This window comes from Osmerus eperlanus, chromosome 3 (assembly GCF_963692335.1).
Source record: "Osmerus eperlanus chromosome 3, fOsmEpe2.1, whole genome shotgun sequence".
Taxonomy (NCBI): domain Eukaryota; kingdom Metazoa; phylum Chordata; class Actinopteri; order Osmeriformes; family Osmeridae; genus Osmerus; species Osmerus eperlanus.
Genome location: NC_085020.1, coordinates 7,032,867 through 7,055,895, shown reverse-complemented (window position 1 = coordinate 7,055,895; position 23,029 = coordinate 7,032,867). Strand labels below are relative to the sequence as shown.

Sequence of the window (23,029 nt, the reverse complement as noted above, 5' to 3'; positions counted from 1 at the left end):
TGGCTCATGCTCAGAGAGTTACAAGTCTTTGTATTGTTACCGTTACGAATAACCATGATTAAAGACGACAGCTGACCTGTTCAAAGGTTAATCCAGCATGTTTCACGTCATCTGTGAAATTACGAAAGTCCAACGTCCTTCTTTATGGTAATGACCAGACACCTATAACTCTATTTACTCTTATAGAGACCGGTAATTGAAAGATAATGTGTTGACTAAATCTCTTTCTGATTTGCAATTTTAGAAACCTAACACCTTTCTGTATGTCTCAATGACTTGTAATAGAAGGAGGCATTATTTAGGCAATAAGCCATATGTCACCAAGCCCATAACTCCTCTCCACCAATCCTAGACCAGTGTCGAGAGGTAATGGATCCCATGTGGTATAGGGCTCCTTAGGGCATCTTGGCCAGTCAATTGACAAGCCCCTCACTTGCCTGTTCACCATCTGAAGTATACCAGATCTCCCCAACTCTGACCTAGGGAAATACATAATCCAGCCTCTAGATTTCCCTTTCACTCTCACATTTATGCAACTCTCTGTCTCCCTTTCTTTATACATGAGAACGAGACGTTCACATTCACCGGAATGGAATCTGGAATATCCTCATAGCAGCTGAAGCACATCTATGAATCCAGCTGCAGGCCCTTGGGGGATAAACACTCGGCAGGTGCCAACTGTGTTGCACAGTGCTCTGCCCTCCCACACTCAATGCGTTGGGATCATTCTCACTATATAGTCGCACCATCTACCAAATTAAAAAGGAGTGCTCCAAAAGATTTGGGATAGCCCAATTGTAATTTTTGCTCTCTGTAATTTCCATGTACTTAAAGTCAATATTTTATTTTTTATACTCTCATACACTCATTTAGTAGGAGTAAATATAAGGAAGGAAGGAAACATGGAAGGAAGTAAAGGAAGGAAGCAGCTAAATGCAGCAAATATTATAAAAACTGTTGAAAGCTAAGAACTGCAATGGTCTTTGAACACTTCTGTAATTATAGGATGTATATTTATCCCTTTGTGTGTGGAGAGAGGAAGTTGGAGGGACTGGTCGTCTCTAGACCAGCTGTTGGAAAACACCTGCAGCAGAGCATAGGGGCATGGCTTCTGTACACCATCTTCAATGTGTGCATTTTTTTTTTATACCAATATTTTTATCCTCATCTCTAGTCAGCATCATGGCACATATCAGCATGTGAACAAAGAGTGGCATTGTGGCAGACTAGTCATTCACAAGCTCTCTTCTGCTATGTGAGCTGTGTACAGTTTCTGCTTTGAAAGAATGTTGGAAAATATAACAGAGCAGAAAAAAACATAAGGACTTAGATTATGGAATAAAGGTACTAAACGTTTCAAATGAAATTGTCATCGACAAATCTTACCATAACTGTTGTATAGCCTTTTAGAACCTCCTTGGTTTGAGTCTTTGACATAGACAGAATGTTTTATAGTTAAATTCATTGGGGTATAGCGCCATCTAGTGTCAAGAGTTTGAGGAAGACGTCAAAGTCTGATTTGCGTGTACATACTTTATGTGTACATACTGTATGTGTACAAAAATAAATGTATAGGCTACAGTAGAGATAAGGTGATACGTTTGTATCATCAGAGGTCCCTACTGTGACCTAAAGAAGGAAGGGTACCCATCATGTTCAGAAAGATGTTTGTGTCTCAAATATTATGTCACATTCTATAATGTAACGTCTCTAGAAAGTCCAGAGTGGAGCAGGTGGCAGTCTACATAGATAGTGTTGGCATCAGGAGCTAGCACAGGAGGGGGAGAAAGAAGAAAAAAGTTAAATAAGGACAAAGGGAGTCAGAAATGTTCTGTTGCTCCACAACCATATCACCCACAGTGACCAGCTGGACAAACTGCTCTCCTTCGAACACCTGCCCAGGGTGTTTCACACACACACACACACACACACATACATACACACACACACACACACACACACACACAAACACACACACAGACATGCACAAACACAAATATGCACACAGACACACAATCTATGATCTACACACAGAGAGGAATGCAGTGGGGGTGGACAGTTCTGGAGGCCATTTAAACAGTGATGTTAGTTTAAAAAGAAAGTATATATTTTTGCAGGGGAGATATCATGACACATCCAAATTCGGTCTTGCACAGATCCACTATTAAGAAAGTAACACCATACTAGCACTTCGTTGCAGAGACTCTAGACGCATCAATAGAAGGGAATGGTCCTAGGACTGTGACTGGAATGGTTCTAAGACTGTGACAGGAATGGTTCTAGGACTGTGACTGGAATGGTTCTAGGCCTGTGATTGGAATGGTTCTAGGCCTGTGACTGGAATGGTCCTAGGACTGTGACTGGAATGGTTCTAGGACTGTGACTGGAATGGTCCTAGGACTGTGACTGGAATGGTCCTAGGACTGTGACTGGAATGGTTCTAGGACTGTGACTGGAATGGTTCTAGGCCTGTGACTGGAATGGTCCTAGGACTGTGACTGGAATGGTTCTAGGACTGTGACTGGAATGGTTCTAGGACTGTGACTGGAATGGTCCTAGGACTGTGACTGGAATGGTTCTAGGACTGTGACTGGAATGGTTCTAGGCCTGTGATATCTGTTGGCTGTCAGAGAATGTTATGCCTAGATAGTTTACAAAAAAAACTAAAACACAACTTTAGAAGCAATACTGTATCTATAATTCTTATAAACCTAATAAACTACATCTTTGAATGCACTGCCAGAGTTATTGTGTTAAACTTTGATGTGTCTGTCGAAGAAGATAGTTTGCTGATGCACGACAACACTATATCCAAACAATGAAGGGCCACCCTTGCTTTTAAGCCTTCTAAAATGACAAATGGCACATAAGAAAATACTAAAGGTCTCCAAGTGTGGACAAGGTTTATTCTCAAGGTTTCTTCAATATTTCTCTCTCTGAGTTATCCTGTGAGTTTTTTTATGTTCTTTGAGGGTTTTACGTTGGTTTCGTGTTGTTTTTTTAGCATGTGTGAAGCCAATATCTTATGTTACTACCTTCTAATGAGAACTTTCTTAAGTAAACGGTTTAACAGGACAAACAGTACAAAATAAATTGGAAAATGTTGGCTGTGTATAAGATTAAAGTCTGTCACAGGCATGTGTGTGTTTGTATGTGTTTATGTGCATCTAAATTCATTGGGTAAAAAAATTAATTTGTTCTGGATGAAATGTCCCTTGGCATCGAAGTCTTAGGAATCTACCCTACCCTACCCTGCCCTGCCCTGCTCATCTCTCTCTCTCTCTCTCTCTCTCTCTCTCTCTCTCTCTCTCTCTCTCTCTCTCTCTCTCTCTCTCTCTCTCTCTCTCTCTCTCTCTGCTGTCACACCAGCATGGCAGGTAAACAGGACAGCAACAGTTTCAGCAGGATGTCTCAGAAGCCGTTAAATCTCTAGCCCTGTCTTGGATTTCATCCATCCCAGGGACCTGTCTTGTAATGTGGTGCTTGGACAATTTGTGACAAACTTAATTCAATTTCCATAATGGTTTGAGATCAAATGTCTGCCATTAAATAATTTCGGCCAGTAAATGGTTGTGTAGGTCTATCATTCCGAAGTCTGACAATATCATGACGCATGCATGGTAACAGAAACGTGCTTGGGTAATCCCTAACCCTATTCACATTGTCCTGAAATTAAATGACAAGAAAGCAAAGCAAATTGTTATAACACCCTGTAAGTTTTTACGAATCTGCCCGTGTTCCCACTCTGAAAGGCGTGGATACCAGCGGGGAGGTGTGAGTGGTCGGACTCGTGCGCTAATGACCCTCGACACTGCCTATCCACATTCCACAGTGCAACCACGAGCTGCAGCTCACCTGGCGCGCCGCTCAGGTTTTGCAGTGTCGTTGCGAATACCTTCTAAAACTGAATGTTTTTTGTTTTTTTTACAATGAATTCACATCTACCTGTAAACTATTTCACCTAAACGAAAGGCACACATGAAATATCGCTCAAAATTAATATGCTGCATAGGCCCACACGTTATTTTAGACGACACATAATGAGCTTTACAATCCTGTTTTGTAGCCTTCTCAACACTGCTCTGAAGTGTTGTACTGTTGACTGTTGGCTATAACGTTTGATGACTAATACTGGATGGAGTGTCTGAATGTACTGTTTGTAGTGCATTGTATAAACTGCAGAGGGAAGCAAGAACATGACATTCATGGAAATAATCGCCGGTGAACTTAATTGTCTGTCAAGCAACTGTAAACATATATTCATTGTCGACCTGAATATCTAGATTTTCTTAATGTACATCCCTACCATACAGTAGATTGTAATATGATGGTCATCATGTGAATGCATGACACACATTAGCCTAAATACTACCTGTTCCAATCTTTTGATTTCGTTGACAGGCTATCAATTAACGGCTGTAGAGAAAGTACTCTCCTCCATGTATTTTAATGTAGTAGTTTAACCTCCCTTCTCTCTGCTTCTCCCCTTTGCATAAGTCCTTTAGCTTTTAACTACCAACTTGTCTTTCATGTAATTATGATATTAGTGTGCCATGTGTTCACTCTTCATATCAAAGCTGCTTCCCTTTTGCCAAACTCCCTTTTCTATTCCCTTGAGGAATCTGTCATAAAAGTACAGTAGATTATCAAGTCTGATTTAGCCTGCCAAATCCATCCACCACTACTGCACGTCCACCCTCAAGACTGGACCGCGCGAACACTTGGAATGTTTCCAATTGTGCGAGGCATTCCAGAGCCCAATATCTCTTACTCCACCCACAAACGAACTTGTTTTGTCAAAGTGCATTAGTGGCCAAGTGCATTGGTTGCTTGGCCCTTCAATCATTATTTGTAGGAGAATGAGGGAGGAGCAGGGTTGTAGAGGCAGGATGGATGGAGGTTTAGAGGCGGTGCTACTGTCAGTTACGTTCTGCATTCTCTTAAAAAATCGTCTGTTTCAAGATTCGTCTGCTATGTCGAGTAAACGCGGCTGGCGGCCTTATGTCCGGAACACTGATTTCATTGGCACTATCCAGCAAAGCAATTGCGTGAAGTTCCACCTTTGCTCGTTAGTAGCCTAATCTTGTCGGTGAAAGTCGTTTGGTAAGGTTGATAGACTTCTTACAGTAGGATACAATTTGGTAACCCACACCAAAATAGATGTATTATTATTCTGCTATCTCAAGGATTCCGATTAACAAAATTCAGATTTAGTTTGAGTAAGCATCTCTGAAGCATCTCTGAGTCTATTCAGAACTGCAGGCTAGTCTTCTACTTTCCTGGAGAGACGGAGTGAAAGGGACTTGTTGCGCGGAGTACACGTCCACCGGGACTGCACTGAGCCTTTTATTTGAGGGGAAAACCTACTATTAAGTCAAATAGTGATTCAAGTTGGTGCGTGTCGGTAATGTTTTGATGTCAGAGTCAGAGAAGGAACATAACCAATCGTGGGGTTGCTCAGTTAATTTCAGTGTAGTCTTGCGCCTAAGCGACTTTGGGTAGAATGGATGTTAACTTAATTTGATAGACTTTATCTGCAATTAGGACCTTTTTTAGTATTTACCCTATTGGCGGTTCTAACGGAACCACCAGAGGTCAGATGCGTTTTCGATTCATGTTTCGGTATATTTCAGGAAAGGCTCAGACTCCACTCATGCTCATGTAGCTAAATGGCATATACAGACGGACGAGCAATTGAAACTTATTACGAGGCAAAACGTTGAATTGATTAACTTAAACTATTAGCTCAGCCCTTGCAATGTCTGAGCGAGACTGTCACGGAGACAGTCTGTCCATCGATGGAACCCAGGAGTTCGTGCCGCCAAGAGCGTCCAGGGCTGGCAGGAGGAGCGGTGTCATCCTTCCCATGGCTGAGCGCTCCAGCCTTGGCCAGGACACCGACACCATCCTGCTAGAATCGGTGAAGGCAGCCCCGCGTAGGAGCAGCATTATTAAGGTATAGAAATTGAATTCGTATTTCATACATTTCCCGGAAACAACAGTAGCCTAGTGCTACGCAGGTAGGTTTGGAACAGCCTTAATGATAGTAGCATAATCAGTCGCTCAATACACCTGGCATTAACACGGTGGGCTCGGCTACCTGTCAACTCGGCAGACATCGTGGAGCCTATTTAAATCCACTTCCTCATATTGGTTACATTAGAGACTTTTAGCTTCAGATTGCATTTTTTACACGAGACGCAGGGCATGGGAATATATGCCAGTTTTGAAACCAAGTGCCAGTTAAAAGTTACTTGTTTGCTTGGTTGTGGAAATTGATTGTAGGTTTTAGAAAATGTTGAGAAAATGTATACAGTTTATGTGCAATTCACATAGGACAGCTCAGAATGCAGGGTGGCACCCCTCGAGCCGAGTCAACAACTCGTGACGCGCGCCCGCGCCCACTTTTGAACAATACCGCGGATTCCACGGCACGCACTGCACGGGTGATGTCTATTCAATACTAAATAGCTTGTCACTTTTAGCTTAGAAAAAATGCCGAAGCCATGCCTGATTTTTACGCTATTAAGACCCACATCAACCCGATTGATAGGAACCATAGCAAATTATATAGACTTATTTTATGAGACCAACACTAAAATTGCCCCCCAAATACTTTGTCAAAATGCAATGTATATTACTGAATGAAAGACCCCCCCCCACACACACCCACACACACACACACACACCATTAGGTTACTTTGCAGGTCATTGTCTTAAGTAATTTGACTTTAAGGAGGTTCATGCTGTATGAGATCAGTGACAAGTGGAAGACCACTCTCCAAAAGCATTTCTTGTCCCTTTGTCATGGAGATGTGAGAGAGGATTTGAAGGTGTCCCAGGGATTCATAGGTTAGGTGAGAAGGCTGAGCTAACCCTGACTCAGAGGGGAGTGTCAACATCCAGAGCAACTCTATACTCCCGTATGAAGAGACCAGTTTGAACAGAGGCCATGTCTGTCTTCAGGGCAGTGAGTAGCTGGAGTGATCGTAAAATGAGGACATGTGGATAAAAGAGATACGGAGGAAGATACTGATGTCAGCGATGGGATCCGTCAGCTGTTTCACTGTGGAGAGGGGGAAGAAGAGAGTGAGAAGGACAGACGGAAGGAAGAGAAAAAAGAGGGAGAAAGAGGGCTAGGGAAAGGGTGCGGGTGAGACAACAGAGTGACAGAGCTTGTGACTTGGTCTTGCCTGATACAGATATGCACTGGTCATTGGTCATAAATCTCTAACTGTCCCTAGGGGCCCACTTATCAGAACCGCTTGTTTAGGGATGCCAGTCCCTGCACACAGCCGCTGATAATGGAGGGAAGGCCGTCTTTTCCCTATTCCCTGATAGATGCCGTCTTTTCCCTATTCCCTGATAGATGCCGTCTTTTCCCTATTCCCTGATAGATGCCGTCTTTTCCCTATTCCCTGAAAGATGCCGTCTTTTCCCTATTCCCTGATAGATGCTTCCTTATTGCTCCGTGTATCCAGCCTGCATTGACAGGATTCTATTGTACAAATTCATTTAAAATGGACACAACAACAATCAACCATGTAATAGGAGAACAAAGAAAGAACCGCCATAGCTCTTCACTTAAATTACAGCAGAGATTCACTCAGTCAAAATACACTACACATGTTTGCCTGTCTCAATCTGCCACTTAATCACTCTGTTCCCACCAGCATCTGGACATAGAAAACAAGTTAGCAGCTCAACATAAATATGGAACAAGTTAAGTTGATTCTACTGAATACATTCATTGGCTACAGGTGGAATAATATGACTCACTGGGAGAAACCAAGCAGGCCCTCTTAGTCAGATGCCCCAGCTAACAACCAGATGTTTGGCTGGATAAAATTGAGAGCTTAGGACAAAAGCAAGGAGAGGATAATAAGAACTCATCGATCCGTTAGTCCTGGGACTGATGGATCAAGGTCCTGGGGATTATGATAATGCCCCATGTTCCTGTGCCTGGCTCTCTGAAGTGAGCCCTGCACAGAGAGTCTTGTGTTTATAAAGCCGGGGGCCCAGAAGCTGCAGCCGGGTCTGTCTGTTGTCCTGTTGACCCATACCAACACTAGATTCCATTAATCTCTTCTAAAAAGTAAAACTTAAGTATCTCATTATTTTGACTGCCAATCATGGATTAGGATTTTTCCAAGAATTACATTTTTGTAGTAATACTGTAGGCCTATGTTTTTTTGTTACAAATATTTTTCTGGTGGGTTATGAAGAATGTTTTTGTTGCTCAGTTTATTAGATGGAATTTCAAAGGAAGTTAGTCTCAATGCAGTTGATTTGACTACGCCAAACATGTTAATTATTCTTACTAATGAAGATAAATTAGCTGTACAATTCCACGTAATAATCCAAAATTGTTTCCCAGAGCTCCAAGATGCAGACTGCTCCTTTGTTGATGTGCCAGGCAGGCTTCAGCGAGTGGCTCATGGTCCACACACCATACATACACACATGGTGCACACACGCACGCACACACACACACACACACACACACACACACACACACACACACACACACACACACACACACACACACACACACACACACACACACACACACACACACAAGGACACACACACACGCACACACACACACTCACACACACACAGTCTCCAGGATGGGGCCCATGGGAGCCCAGAATTGGACATCTTCCTGACAGGCTGGTGTGTCGCCTGGCTGCTTGCTGCCTTGGTGGTGAAGGCCTCAACTTCTGCCTGCTGCTGTACAGAGTAGCATGTGTCCTATATCCTTATACCACATCCCTCTGTTTCGCTTTTCTCTCTCTCCCTTCCCCCCCTCTCTCTCTCTCTCTCTCTCTCTCTCTCTCTCTCTCTCTCTCTCTCTCTCTCTCTCTCTCTCTCTCTCTCTCTCTCTCTCTCTCTCTCTCTCTCTCTGTCTTTCGTTGTTCTCATTCCCCCTGCTGTGCCCAGCACCAGACAATGATTTGTTTACAAAGTTATTTTGGCTGTGGGTCAAGAATAATGACAAAGTATCTACTGTCATTGTGTTTATCTAACTGTGTGTGCTGGGCATTACTATTGAGCCTCTGTCCACCAGTATCGCTCTGCCACTGGTACCACATTGCTCAGAGAACACAACATCTCATGCCAGCTGTGCAGATCATGAGGATGTGTGTGTGTAGGAAGAGCTAGAGAGAGAGAGAGTTGGGGTTCTGCTGCTCTGTGGCCTTACTACTTATTAAAGACTTGTGTATCAGGAGTTTTCATCAGTTACAGTTTTTCTCGATTGGTTACACACATTTTCTGAATGCATACCTCATACTCTCAGAACTCTACACACAAATCAAAAAAACACACACACAATGGGCAAAACCCCTCACTTCTCAAATTAAACTTAACATTCAAAACAATGTTATTTAATCTCAAAATGGTATTTTGTTTTCAAATGACAAACACAAACCATCATATGAATAGACATTTATAAGAACCATTTGAACACTAATGTGCTCAATGTAAAACACTATGATGAATGGAAAACACTTCTTCATTCATCATAGTGAGTTAGGCCTTTTTTTGTTCAGTGTTACACTTACTACAGACAGTACATACATAAGTGTGTTGTAAAATATTTGAAAATATTATTTTTATACTCAGAACACAGAAATACACGGTAACAAATATGTTTTACGTATTTTTCCCAGAAAAACAATGTACACAGTGTACATCCCAACCAACACAAAGTTGCACATACAGTGGTCTACATACAAAACAACATAATCATTTACTGTATAGTGTATACAGTTACATTATTATTATTTTTCTTTGTGTTTGCCGTAATGTTATGGCGTTATTTTCTAGGACCATGTTCATGATTTCAGTTTCCTGTTCAGGAGACAGAAGACATTCCCGACCACCTTGTGTTGGTAATCTTTCAGTTCTGCCAAACAAATAGTAAAATACTGTAAATACTGTGTAGGAATACAAAGTAAGAATACATTTTCCAAATACTTGAAACATACTTTATTTTTACAGTCATACAGAACAGTCCACAGGCAATACTGTACTACTGTACTTGAGTACTGTATTGATATGCAGTAGGCCTACTTCAATTTTGTAGTGAGAGTAGATTTCTTACCTATTCTCATTTCGGAAAGTCCGGATGATGGATGCTACAGTGTACCTGCTCAAATTTGGCTGTACTCTTTGCCCAGCCTTCCTCATTGTTAGACCATGGTTGACCACATGGTCAACCAAAGCGGCTCGGATCTCATCAGAGATTATGGTCCTTGGCCTTCCTCATCCTCGTCCTCCCCGTCCTCCTCCTCTTACTCTCACTCCTCTGCCTCTGCCTCTGTTTCCAATGTTGGCATCCATTGCTCAAAAACAGAAGAGGTCACCTGTTGCCCTTTTATGCTAAAGCTCTGATTGCTAATTGTAAAACTGTGTGACAGGTGTTTGTCCATGCGATGAGTCAGTGTGCGTATTTGAATGGCAGTGTGTTCCTTGTGAAAACAAAAGATTTTCTTCATGAAAATTGTGCCAAATGCAGAGAATTGTGTGTAGTGTTTTGAAAAAAGTGTGTTTTAGAACTGCAATTTGAGTGTAAAGCAGGAATTGTGCTTGTAGTTTAGCAGAATTGGTTCATGGGGTTGGTGCATGAGTTACATGTTATGGTCATTGTGTCTCAAGTACCAGTATTTGTGTGTAAACAATTGAGAAAAACTGTAACTCCTACATTCGTTAAGTTAAAGGTTGCTATTGACCCTGGTCGGGTTAGCCGAAAGCAAGAGAGCAAATGAGGAGAGAGGTGAGGGGGGGTCACTATCTAAATACTGTTTCCTGTTTAGTAACACCCTCTTTACAACTGATGTTGTCAAGCTTCTCTCTCTCTCTCTCTCTCTCTCTCTCTCTCTCTCTCTCTCTCTCTCTCTCTCTCTCTCTCTCTCTCTCTCTCTCTCTCTCTCTCTCTATCTCTCTCTCTCTCTCTCTGTTTTCCTGTCTCCCACTGTCTCTCGCCCTGTCTTTCTCTCTCTCCGTCTCTCTCCGTCTCTCTCTGTCGTTATGTCTCTCCTGTCTCTCCTGTCCCTGTCTCTCCCTCAGTCTTTCCTTGTCTCAATCCCTTTCTTACCTTATTACAACTTTTTCTTCTCTATACACAGTAACATTGGAGGCGATACTGTAAGTGCTCTATTAGGGTTTGGATGGGGTAGCAACTTCCACCACACAGGAAAGAGACAGATGTAGAGATTACCGAGTGAGAATGAGAGGGGGCAGAGAGATAATGGGAGGAAGAGAGAGACGGAGAGGGGGCATCAGAGAAAGGATGCCGAGCGCTCCATTGACAGATTGTGTTTGGACAGATCGTACAAAATAAAGTGCACGGTAGAGAGCATGAGGGAGATTTGAAAGAGAGGAGCAAGAGAAGGGGACAGAAAAATTGGAGAGGTGACTGAGAGATGAACATATTGTAGTGTACTGTGAGTGCATGTGTGTGCGTGTCTGTGCTCAACCTTGCGTGCACAAACACACAAGTGCAGGCTGGAGGAGAGTCTAAGGTTGTTTCTGGATGGGTTTGGGCCTGGAACTGCATGTTTGGGTGGATCAACCATAGAGGAGGGATATAACTAGGAGAATGGGGATGTTCACAAACACACACACACAAAGTCCACACTAATGCAAACACCCTCTAACAAAACGTAAACCTGGCGCGCCACTCTTTAATGTCAGCTGTGTCTACTCTCACTAACTTTACAGCCCACTTTAATCTCTGTCCTCTTAACTTTCAACTTCTAACTTTTAAACTGCACATTGCACTCTCCATTCTGTGTGTGTGTAAGCTGCAGCTTCATACGAAGGGAGGAATGCGGTGTGGCTGTCAGACTTCTATGACATCACCATCATTTAGCACAGATTCCAGGCATGATACTCGGCCTCCATGGTAACCAGTGTGCCTGTGACACCCACCCAAAATATATGTGGAGGGGGGACCATTTTCCCAGATGGGCTGTGTCAGGATTTGGGGAGTTTGCCCCAGCAACAGAGCTTGCTCAATCTCCCGAAGGACTTGTTAGGAGAGACCAGTTTTGAAAAGAAGAATGTGCAGTGACATTTACTTGCACCAGCCAAGGGTGTGTGTAGTAGATATATATCAATAACACATTGTAGCACTAACTGACTCCAGCTAATTAACACTCTGAAAAACACATTCTGAGTTCACAGTTCTTTCAAGGATTACCACACACACAGGCAACACAGGAACATACTCACATGCACAAAATCCCTACCATGGACACACACGGTTACACAACCAATATAACAAACATGAGGGGATGCAGAAGTGGCAGCGCACTGCTTAAGGTCAAAGGTCGGAGAAGAATAGAGCAGAGTCGATGAGCCTAGAGAGAGAGAGAGGAAGATTCAGCTGACAGTGGGCAGGAAAACAAATCCCCAGCGTAATCCATATCACAACATACAACTGGAAAGCCACTCAGCATTCAGACCTTAGTGAACCTCAACCGGCACAAGGGCTGCACTCACCAGAAGCAGGCAGTGCACTTGTTGCCTAATGAATGACTGCTACTCGTCTGTGTCTTCCGTGTGTGCAGGGCTGGCACACTGGGTTAAATATGGGCGGGTCTGGCGTTTCCATTTACGTCATGGGGATGGGCATGTTCATGATCCAATTCTGACCTCTGACCTTGAGAGGCAGATTGGTCGGTTTCCATGGAGACCTAAAAAGAAAATCTAGTTTTTCTGTCTCTTTTCCTTCTCTCCCCCCCCCCCCCACTCTCTTTCAATCGCTCATCATTTTCAGGTTCTCTGCTCGGTGTGTGTTGCTTTCTAAGTTCAGAGGAGAGAGGATGCACTGTTGATCAGGATTATGCAGTTTGATAGGATACATCACACATGAACAACCCAAAGGAGTGATAATCCTCAGGCAGAAAGTACATCCTTATCTGTTGTAATCTCTGTGTCTCATTTCTCTCTCCGCGTCGATGCTCATGACATTTTCGGCTCAGACTGGCATGACTGACAAACAGACAAGCAGGCAGTCAGATAAAGTAGATAGTACATTTTACATGCAGGCAAATGAGGGAAACTCTTCATACTCTCCTGTGCACGCACGCATGCACACACACACACAAACACACACTCCCACACACACACACACACAGAGCATCCATGCGGCGATGTAGAAACAGCTCTAGGCTTCTATTCAGATGTGAACGAGCACTAATTAGAGTAATTAGTGCTTTTCTGGCACGTGCTGATCTACTCCTCGCCTCCTTTCTGCTGCACAGGGTCTGTTGGTACCAAGGCTTCATTAAGGACCTATTCAGTCCAGAAATAGCCCCCCCCCCCCCACAATCCCCTGCTCACTTTCAGATTTTTATTCTTTCTGAGTTTTTCTTTCTTTATTCTGTCAATCTCTCATTTTCTCCCCTTTAATCACTGTATGCCAAAGTATTCTTCCCGGAGATAGTTATGTGTCTGGGACATGGCCTATGTAACATTAAACAGTGTAAGACCGACTTGGGTGCAATTCTAATTTACATTTGACATTGTATTCAGTTAGCAGATGCTTTTATACAAAATGACGTGCAAATAGTGCCTATCGAAAGTACATCAGAAGATCAAGGATTAGAAGTGTATAGTCCTACAGTATTTCGGTTGTCATATAAGGAACATTCTGTCTTTACTTGCCACATCGCGAAGTAACCACAGCTCAACGACAAATCTTAAGTGCAACATCAACTACGCATGGGCGCATTCCCTTGCAAAACAGTGTGACAACAGGTCTGCTTTGAAATGTGACCAGATAGCATTTGAAGATTGGAACTTTCTTGGTTGGAGGACAGTGAGATATATCAAATCTCTGGTGACAATGTTAACAGATTTGCTGGGAATGTCAATCAGCGATTGCATCAACACAGCAGAACCTCATGATTACCTGTGATCTGCCCGAGTGGACAGCAGTGATGAGAGAGGGAGAGGGTTCACTGGGTTAGCAGTCGCAGAAGCTTCCGGAGCCTGGCTGTCAGGATTCACACTGGTTCCCACCCAATGCCTAAGGTAAGGGAGTCTACAGAGTCCAAATCCATATATACCCCCCCCCCCCCCCCCAATCTAATGGCATCATATAACCTTTGGACCTCTCCTCTGATAGCCATCACTATCTTGATTAGCATTGAAGTGCTTCATTGATGACTTCCCATCGCCTTACTGAAGTAATCTGATCAGGCACAGCTAAGCCGAGTCCAGAATAAGAAGACCCAACACAAAACAGATAGAGACACAGAGGCCACTTGACAAACAAGAGACAAGGGAGGATTCTTAGGCCTCTGTGCTCTCAAGTTTTATTGACATGAATTGTCAACAAAATCAGGAACTAAGCAATAGTGGGTGTATCTATTTGTCTTTTTACTGATGTGTGTGTGTGTGTGTAGGTCGGATAAGGAACACTCCTGGTGCTGTGACCTATATCTTGGCCCATTAGTTGATGAGTAAAGGCAGACTTGTATCTGGGGTGGATATGACGTGGCTGGCGCCGTCTGCTATCACATGGGGGCAGGTGTAAGCAATCAAACATGCATGCATGCATACCTGCACATCCCACACACACACACACACACACACAAACACGCACACATATGTATACTTGTGCACACACACGTGCATGTAAACACACTGGCACACACACACATACACACGCATGCACATACAGACACACACATGCATACACATGCAGTATAATCTGACCTTAGATACCACTGTCTATTGATGTCAGCCCGGGTTTGGTTTGCCTGTCTGCTCTGCCATTAGATCCTCCCTTTCTCTTTCGGTTCCTTCATCTAGCGCTCTCCCCATTGCCCTCTCCCCTTGGTTTACTTTTAGGAGACACCAAGTCATTTGTATAAATATATTTTGTTTTAAACACTCTCCTTCCTCTCATTCTCTTTTCCCCCCCCCCCCCCTCTCTCTCTCTCTCTCTCTCTTTCTCTTGATCTCTCTCCTTCCTGTCTGTCTCTATTATGCTGGCCTATCGTAAACATTTCAGTCACCCTTAGCTGCAGCGCTGCCTGATTTATTTAGCATTTATCCCAGTCTGCCTACACACTAATCTGTCCTCTCTATCTCCACCTCCGCCTGTCACTCTGTCTCCTTCAATGTGGCTGCTGCTCACACTCCTCCGCCACTGCTCCCTCCATCCTCACTCCTCCCTTTGTCCACTCTCTCTCTCTCTCTCTCTCTCTCTCTCTCTCTCTCTCTCTCTCTCTCTCTCTCTCTCTCTCTCTCTCTCTCTCTCTCTCTCTCTCTCTCTCTCTCTCTCTCCATGTTTCCATCCCACCTACCCATTAATACCACGTTCACTGAAGTCCTGGTGTCACCTATGTCAAACTCTCTCTCTCTGTTTCTTTTTTTCAGTCTTTGGTTCGTCACTTGTCTGCTTTCTTCATTCCTCTTCCTCTTTTTCTTTCAGTCATCCATCATTCTGTCCCTGTCGTTGGTAAATCAAAACTGGGAAGCCCTAACAATTGTTCAAACATGTTCTCTTTTTCTCTCTAGTTTAGATTGTCTTTGATCTTCATTTCTCTCCATCTCTGTCCTTTTCATCTGCAGTTCTCTTCTCGTCTGCTCCGCACAGTTGTAATGCATGGCAGAGCAGAGGGACTAGATAGCACTGTAGTCTCTACGGGCAGACAATTCATGGCCTTAAAAATATCTTTACTCACTGGCAATATCCGGTCTTCCCTTCCGCTCAAGCGTGCACTCTCGTTATTTCTCTCTCTCTCTCTCTCTCTCTCTCTCTCTCTCTCTCTCTCTCTCTCTCTCTCTCTCTCTCTCTCTCTCTCTCTCTCTCTCTTCCTTGTCTAGACGTCTTACTAATGTCAATATTGTTGAGAAACAGTGTTCTTGGGTGGCAGAGATGGTCTTGAGAAACATCCAAATATTTTCTCATTGCAAACACAACACTTTTTGTTTTTGCAATCAACAGTGTAGTTTAACTTATGCTCAATTTATTTGGACTCAGCTAGGCATCCATTTAGAATGCCTAGCTTTTATCGCAGAGTGTTTATCTGCTGCACAGACCTGGTTTGCTTCTAGCTTGTCAATGGTACATTACTCAAGCATGACCAACGAGTGAATGCAAATTCTCCACAACAGCCTTTAATTGCAGATTAAGGTGACAGTGAGTTTGTCTGACAGAAGTGTTTAACATCCCCAGAGCAGACACGAGGTACCTAACCTTACCTGCTCAGCCAAGTGTGACAGAGGTCCGGTGGGCCAACATTGACTCAGAATTTCACTCAACAAGAATCTCTTCTCTGTTTTCTATGTTTAGAGTCTAGGGTACTATTCTGAAGACTTAAGTAGACTTCAGACAATCAATCAGGTCAGGTCAGTTCTTGTCAGGTCAAACACACAGTGGTGTCTGTTCTGTTAGTACGCAGCATGTCAATATGCACAGTCCGGAATGTTGTGTGAAGGCAGAGGGCGCTTTAAAGGTGACGATCCCACCTGCAGGGGTGTTCAGAGCACTCTTTCTATTATATTAAGTGTCTCTGCTGATGCCTATAAGCTGCCTCTCAGCGGGGAGTGGTTTTGAGGCTGGGGTGGGGTGGGTCCCCAGTGGTGTCAAAAGATACATGATGCATGATGGGGAAACTGCAGCGTGTGGTGATGATTGAGGAAGATGGGGGCTTGCCTGGTTTCCATGGTGCTGGTGCCTCCAGCTGTCACTGTTCTGATTGGATCAAAGATAAGATTGTCTCTGAATTTCAACAACCCATACAGAGAGAGAGACCGGATCCTGTGTGTGTGTCTTAGTGTGTTTGTATGTTTCATACCCCAGTATTTACTCTAGGGGATTTTATTCTTTGTCTTACTGCGGTATATTTGTCATTGCTGGTCTCTCTGTATATGTTGACTGTGTATATGGAGTACGTTATACGTTGTAGTAACTGTTATGTGTCGTGTTGTCTGTCACTGTTATGTTAGTGTTGTCTGTTATGTGTGGTGATGTCTGTTATGTTAGTGATGTCTGTTATGTGTAGGGATGTCTGTTATGTGTAGGGATGTCTGTTATGAGTAGTGTGAAAGTTTCAGGGGAAGCACAGGAAACTGAGTTGAGTGCTGGCGCCATGTACTATTCCGTAAAGTGGAGTGGACACCATATCTTCAGATCCAATCCAATAAAGCCTTCAGATTGAATAAACTTGGTCTTGGTGGCTTTTTGGATTGCAAGGCATCCCTGTGCCTCTCATGGCCCTTATTTCCATGGTAACTATTCTGCAGGCAGGCTGATGAAAGTACTGTATGTCTCCTGCAGACACCTTTGTGTGTTCTCATTACGGCTCTGTGTGTGTCTCCCACTGACCGAATGAGAGGAGAGGAAGACACAAAGAGAGCGAGAGCGACAGAGAGAGGAAGACAGGATTGTTTCCTCTAAGAGACAGCCATGTAAGGAGGCTGTGGAGGTAGACTAAAACAGAAATGGAAAGGCAGAGTTGACCCAAATGTACCCCAAATATCGTGTTCTTTCCCCCTGGACTGCTCCTGTAACACACACTGTACCAATATGCTATGGGTGTGTGTGTGTGGGGACGGGAGCTGTTGTGTTCAGCCCCCAGTTGTGTCTGTTGTGCTCACCACCCTCACGTCTCTCTGCTCCACCTAAGCCCCTCGTTCAGACCCACCCATATTGGCCGTTCCGTTTCATACGTTTCCATCTCTGCCCAGCCGTAAACGATACGTTCTCTCTTTCTCTGCTCATAAAGTCTGTATTCTTCTGTTTCTCTGGGTCGTAAAGCCTCCGTTCCAGCACGGCTGCTCGCTGCTCGCAAGCAGGCGGACTGGCTAAGTAGGCGTCCTGCTGTTCAGATTTCATAGATTTAGTGTCCGAAATGCCGCTTTGCTGATGTGGATGACAGTATAGAGGACGTTTCCAGTGGCTGTAGGGACGAGGGTGGCAGAGAAGAGAGGGTGATGTGAAGACAGAAGGAGGTGGAGAGGTGTTAGTGGCCTGGGAGTTGGAGAGAGAGGGCTGACTGCTGAGGGATTCCCTGCTCCATGCCCTAAGGGCTCCATCAACTTTCCTAACCCCTTTCTGGTTTCCCCTCGCTGGGTGCACACTGTTCACCTCCTCCCTGCCCCTCCATCACTCACAGTCTCTAACACTGATCTGGTCTCCATGGCGATGGATACATTAACAACCCCCCCCCACCCTTGCCCTGATTATGCATCCCTGGTGTTAAATAATGGCACCCACTCTAGCAGCGGTTGTCAACCTGACGTAAGAACTGTTGATTATGGGAGGCCGTGGGAGGGTGATTGCTTGCTGTATGTGTGTTTGTGCTTCGTGTGTGTTTTGTGTGTGTATGTGTGTGTGCGTGTGTGTCAAGGGGAAGGAGTGTGAGACCATACTTTGCCTTCCTGTGAGAGAATAGAGACTGTGTTTACAGCTGGAGAAGAGACCGAGTGTGTCTAGTCTTCTATAAGATGTGTGTGAAGTCGGGGTACTTGTATAGGGTATGTATTGCAGCTTTGTAAAGTGTTGTGTGTGTTGAGGATGGTATGTACTGTAAGACTGCCATGCTGATAAGAAGCCATTACAGTTGATAAATTGAACTGCAGTTTCTGGAAGACTGGAATTAACTGTCTGAATTGTGAGATCAATCTGTTCATACAGTGCAATCAATCTCTATTCAGGCTTCACAGAATGCTGTAAATGTTTGAGTATGCAGAGCCCGTAACTAGTATATCTTTATTGCATACTGTATTTAGACAGGGTTTTGGGAGCCTCTTGGCTTGCCGTAGCGAGGCAATCTAGTGTGGGAACTCTGAACAGACTGTGTCTCTCTGAGCTCTTTTCCCACGTTGCCTTCGTCCCTCTCTGTCCTTCACACACACACACTCACATAGACACACACACACTCACACACACGCACACATAGAGACACACGCACGCAAGTACACGTACACACACACACAATAACACTACATCCGGCCAGGACTCCATCTAAGCAGGGGGCACGGGGGTGTGTCTACGTGTGTGTGTGTATTTTTTCTGTGTGTGTGTCTGTGCATGTGCTATGTGAATGGGAGGCTGTGTGTATTTTGTATATCTATAGTCCTGGACACTAAATCTAGTGTTTAGATTAGTACATTTGTGCTAAGTGCATCGGTTTGTTTATCATGTTCTTGTTTATGTGTAACTGTATATGTAAAAACTACTGTTCTGCTTTCTCTTCTAATTCTCCCTGTCTCTGTAAGACAACCTGTGTGTGTGTGTGTGTGTGAACAGCCCAGGCTGAGTTAGGTCTGCAGAGGATGTCAGCCCTCCGAGGGGGGATAGAGGAACAAGGGAGGGGAAGTGGGAGCAGGGTGTGTGTGCGTCTCCCATACGTTACATAAGCTGATCGTATTATGTAAGGCCCCTTTTTCATGGAGGGAAAACAAACATCCGTGTTGGTTCATGTTCTGCCTTGTCACCTTGCACCCTTGGCACCCCCCCTTGGAACCCCGTTAAACCCCCTTGCCTTCAGCGCTACCACTTCTGTAAACCCTAATGCTCTCTCTGTCTACACAAGCATACTCCCACATCACACATATGAGTACACACACAGACACACACACACACACACACACACACACACACACACACACAGACACACACACACACACACACACAGACAGACAGAGTGCAGTCACTGCTAGATGCACTTCCTCTTTTTTGAAGCATTACTTTGTTAAAGCATCTTCTCACAGTTGTAGATAGCGTGTGTATATATAGCCTTGTAATGGCCTCTGTGTGAACTGGAAGCTTTAGATAGGAAGGTATATTTGACCTGTGTGATAGCCTGCATTATTCCACTCCATACATGTATGCCTCCGTACCTAATGGTTGCGTGTGTCTGTGTGTGTCTACGTGGTAGTGCTGCTGTCACATATGGGTATGTTTGAACTGTTCAGTCATCAGATCTGCTGACATAGTTGTGTGCTGTTTGCCCCAATGACCTCTGTTTCCCTTTATTCCCCTGTCTCTCCCTTTATCTATCTCTTTCTTTCTTTCTCTGTATGTCTCTCTCTATCTTTCTCTTCTATCTCTCTTTCTTGCTGTCTCTTTCTCTCTGTCTCTCTTTCTCTCTCTCCCTCTGTCCCCATTCTCCTCTCAATGCTTGCCAAAGCAATAATATAATGACATCTATAATCTCTTGTTCCATCTCTCTCTCTCTCCCTCTCTCCAGCCCTCCCTCTCTCCCTCTCTCGATGTCTGCCTTTGCACCTGTCTCTTCTCCCCTTCTCCACACATCCATCAATACCCGTGGCTGCCCTCCTTTTACTTCCACCCCTTCCTCATTTCCCTCTCTCTCCCTCTCTTTCTCTCACTCTCTATTTATGTTGTGCATAGCAGCCCTCTTGTCACAGGGCAGAAACTGAGCGCTTGATGTTTTCTAAAGTATGTTTGATTTGCATGACTAGTGTGTTATCAAATGCATATTCACCTTTCATAATAAATGACGGCTCTCTCTCTCCATACAGTCGTTTCATCTCACAGGAGGCAGAACAATGTAAGCCTCATCTTTAGCCTCATCCCTATCCTAATTCAGATTGTCATCCTCGGCCCCATCCTCTCCTCCATCCTCCCTGGCCCCAACTCCAGCTCCTGCCCCGACCCTACCTCCAGACAGAGCCCCGATCTCAGCTGAGACACGGTGGCCTCAAGGTGCCCCCTCTGGGCCTTGTCTAGTCCTCTATGCCCCCGAATCTGGCCTTAGTCCATCCTGGCCCAGCTGGCTCGGAGAACCCCTCCTACCTTCCCCCTCCCCCCTTTCTCTCTGCTCACAGCTGTCCGCTGACTGTCTACCGAAAACTCCCTCTTTCTCCCTCTGTTGTTCTCTCTCTCGACCTCTTATCTCTCTCTGTCTGAAATACACACAGACATACTTCTTCACTCTCTGCCTCTCTCGTTCTCTCCCAAGGCCAAGTCCGTCTCCTCTCCTTTCCTCTCCCCGACATAAGGGTCTTAAAGATCTCTCTTTGTGCCTTCTTTTACCCATTTCATTTAGCCTTCTCCATCTATCATCTCTCTCCCTCTCTCTCTCCCACTGTGTTGATGTCTCTGAGTGTTTATACAGAGCAAGCCTTCAGAGGGTTATCCTAGATAGCTGCTAATTGCACATCAAGCACAGTTTATATTGACAGTAAGATGTCCGACGATGTTACAAGACCCTGTCCTCTAAAAGGAACATTACTGCCTTCCTCTTCACTCCCCTCCCCTCTCTCTCCCTCCATCTCTCCCTATTCCATTCAACCTTCATTCTATCTTTTCTTTCCTGCATTTCATCCCTCACACTTCCCACGTTCACTAAGGAGGTATAGATGTCTTAGCGTAAAAATAGAGCAACATACTTTCAAAAGGGACATTACAGTAACAATTCAGCTGTTTGCCAGATACTCCTAACCACATATAATCAGTGTGTTATACAGTACATTGTGCATACAGAATGACTCATAACTAATCCATGGTAACAGATGTGGTTGTTTTCTCTGGCTGGTTACATTGACAAACCTCCCAGGTTACTTTGAGTCAACAGTTACTCTGCACAAGAAGCAGACCACTTTTATGCAGACATAACAGTCACAATCCCGTCATTTTATTTCATGAATGAATAAATGATTGTGCCCCTGGTGGTATTACAGACTCAGACAGGTCCTAGCCCCATCCCCTGCCCTAGTCCTACCCCCAAGTCCAGCCACAGCCTTGCCCCAGCTCTGGAGACGGTTTATTAGTTGTGAGTAGTGTCTTGTTTGTGTGTTAAAGATGGGACATCTGGGACACACAAGATGGGACATCTGGTACTCGAAAAGCAACAAGAAAGTGACTGTCCTGCAACAATGTGTACTTCATCAACATTTCAATTCTTTGTTACTCGATATCCATGAAAAGCCTCTGTAGACACACGGCACTAAGAGAGTTCCCATCTGTGTTCTTAAGTGAGGAATGGTGACGAAAGACAAACAAGGGATGGGAAGAACATTAGGTGGCCAAAAAGGATTGGAGGCGATGAGAAGGTCAAAGATGGACCGAGTGAGAAATGTAGACGATGGGAGAAGGGGAGTGATGCCAAGCGGGTTGTTTGTTGTATGTACTGTGCGTGTACCTGTTTGAAGGCTGCATGTTTTCGCTGTTAGGGCACGTTGACATTCTGTGGGGACAGATATTGGAGCCAGAGCCAGGCCAGCAGAAAGTCTTATGGGATAAATCTTCTCACAAACAGGGCCAATCTAGCCTGCTACTGCTGCACTGTTTACAGCCTGGGCGAGATGGACGGACGCACACGCACTTCACATCACCGAGGCCTTCTAAGGCCTTCTGTTTAAGATCAGGCTTAGGTTGGTCTATGAGCTCACTGCCGAAAGAGAGTGTACGTGCGAGTGTACAGTGTGTGACTTTGTGTGTGTGTGTGTGTGTGTGTGTGTGTGTGTGCGTGTAGCATGCGAGTGTGTGTACTTTGCCTGCGAGGCATCAGTAGTCTGAGCCACAGCGGTGACTCCCTGTCACTGCTTCTCACACAGGAAATGGGTGTGACACACAAACAGCTGGGGGGTTAGATGAGCAGGAAGGGGGGTAGGTCTGTGTGTGTGCGCACGTGTGCGCGTGTGTAACTGGGTGGGGCGATGTGTTTGGTTTGCGCACAGAAACACACTCAGAAAAATACTTTCACACACACTTTCTTCAAATACAATCGAGTCTTTCAGTGCTTAGATACCAGAGACATGGGCCAGAGCGGAGAGCATGGGTTTGTGTGCTCTTGTGCACAGTAGCTCACAGTTACTCCAGACCATGCTTGCTTTTGTGTGTGTGTGTGTGTGTGTCATAAGCAAGTGTGTTTGTGTATGTGTGTGCTGTGAGGGTGTGTGGAGTATGAGGTCATAGTGGAACCCTGTTGTGTTCTGACCTCAGACACATTTGTCCCCTGCGGAGACGATCGTTCCTTCCTCCTGTACATCCTCCTCCCCTCCCTTCCACTCCTCCTCTACCCTCGCCTTC

General features: G+C 44.6%; 1 protein-coding gene across 1 annotated transcript in view; it reads left to right on the top strand.

The window, feature by feature from the left end:
• The first annotated feature begins 4,903 nt into the window (after window positions 1-4,903).
• plcl1 (phospholipase C like 1) overlaps window positions 4,904-23,029 on the top strand; it is a 39,650-nt gene continuing 21,524 nt past the window's right edge. Inside the window, exon 1 of the mRNA XM_062456916.1 lies at window positions 4,904-5,956. Coding sequence (XP_062312900.1) covers window positions 5,759-5,956 — 198 coding nt within the window. The 5' untranslated portion in view covers window positions 4,904-5,758. The remainder of the gene's footprint in view (window positions 5,957-23,029) is intronic.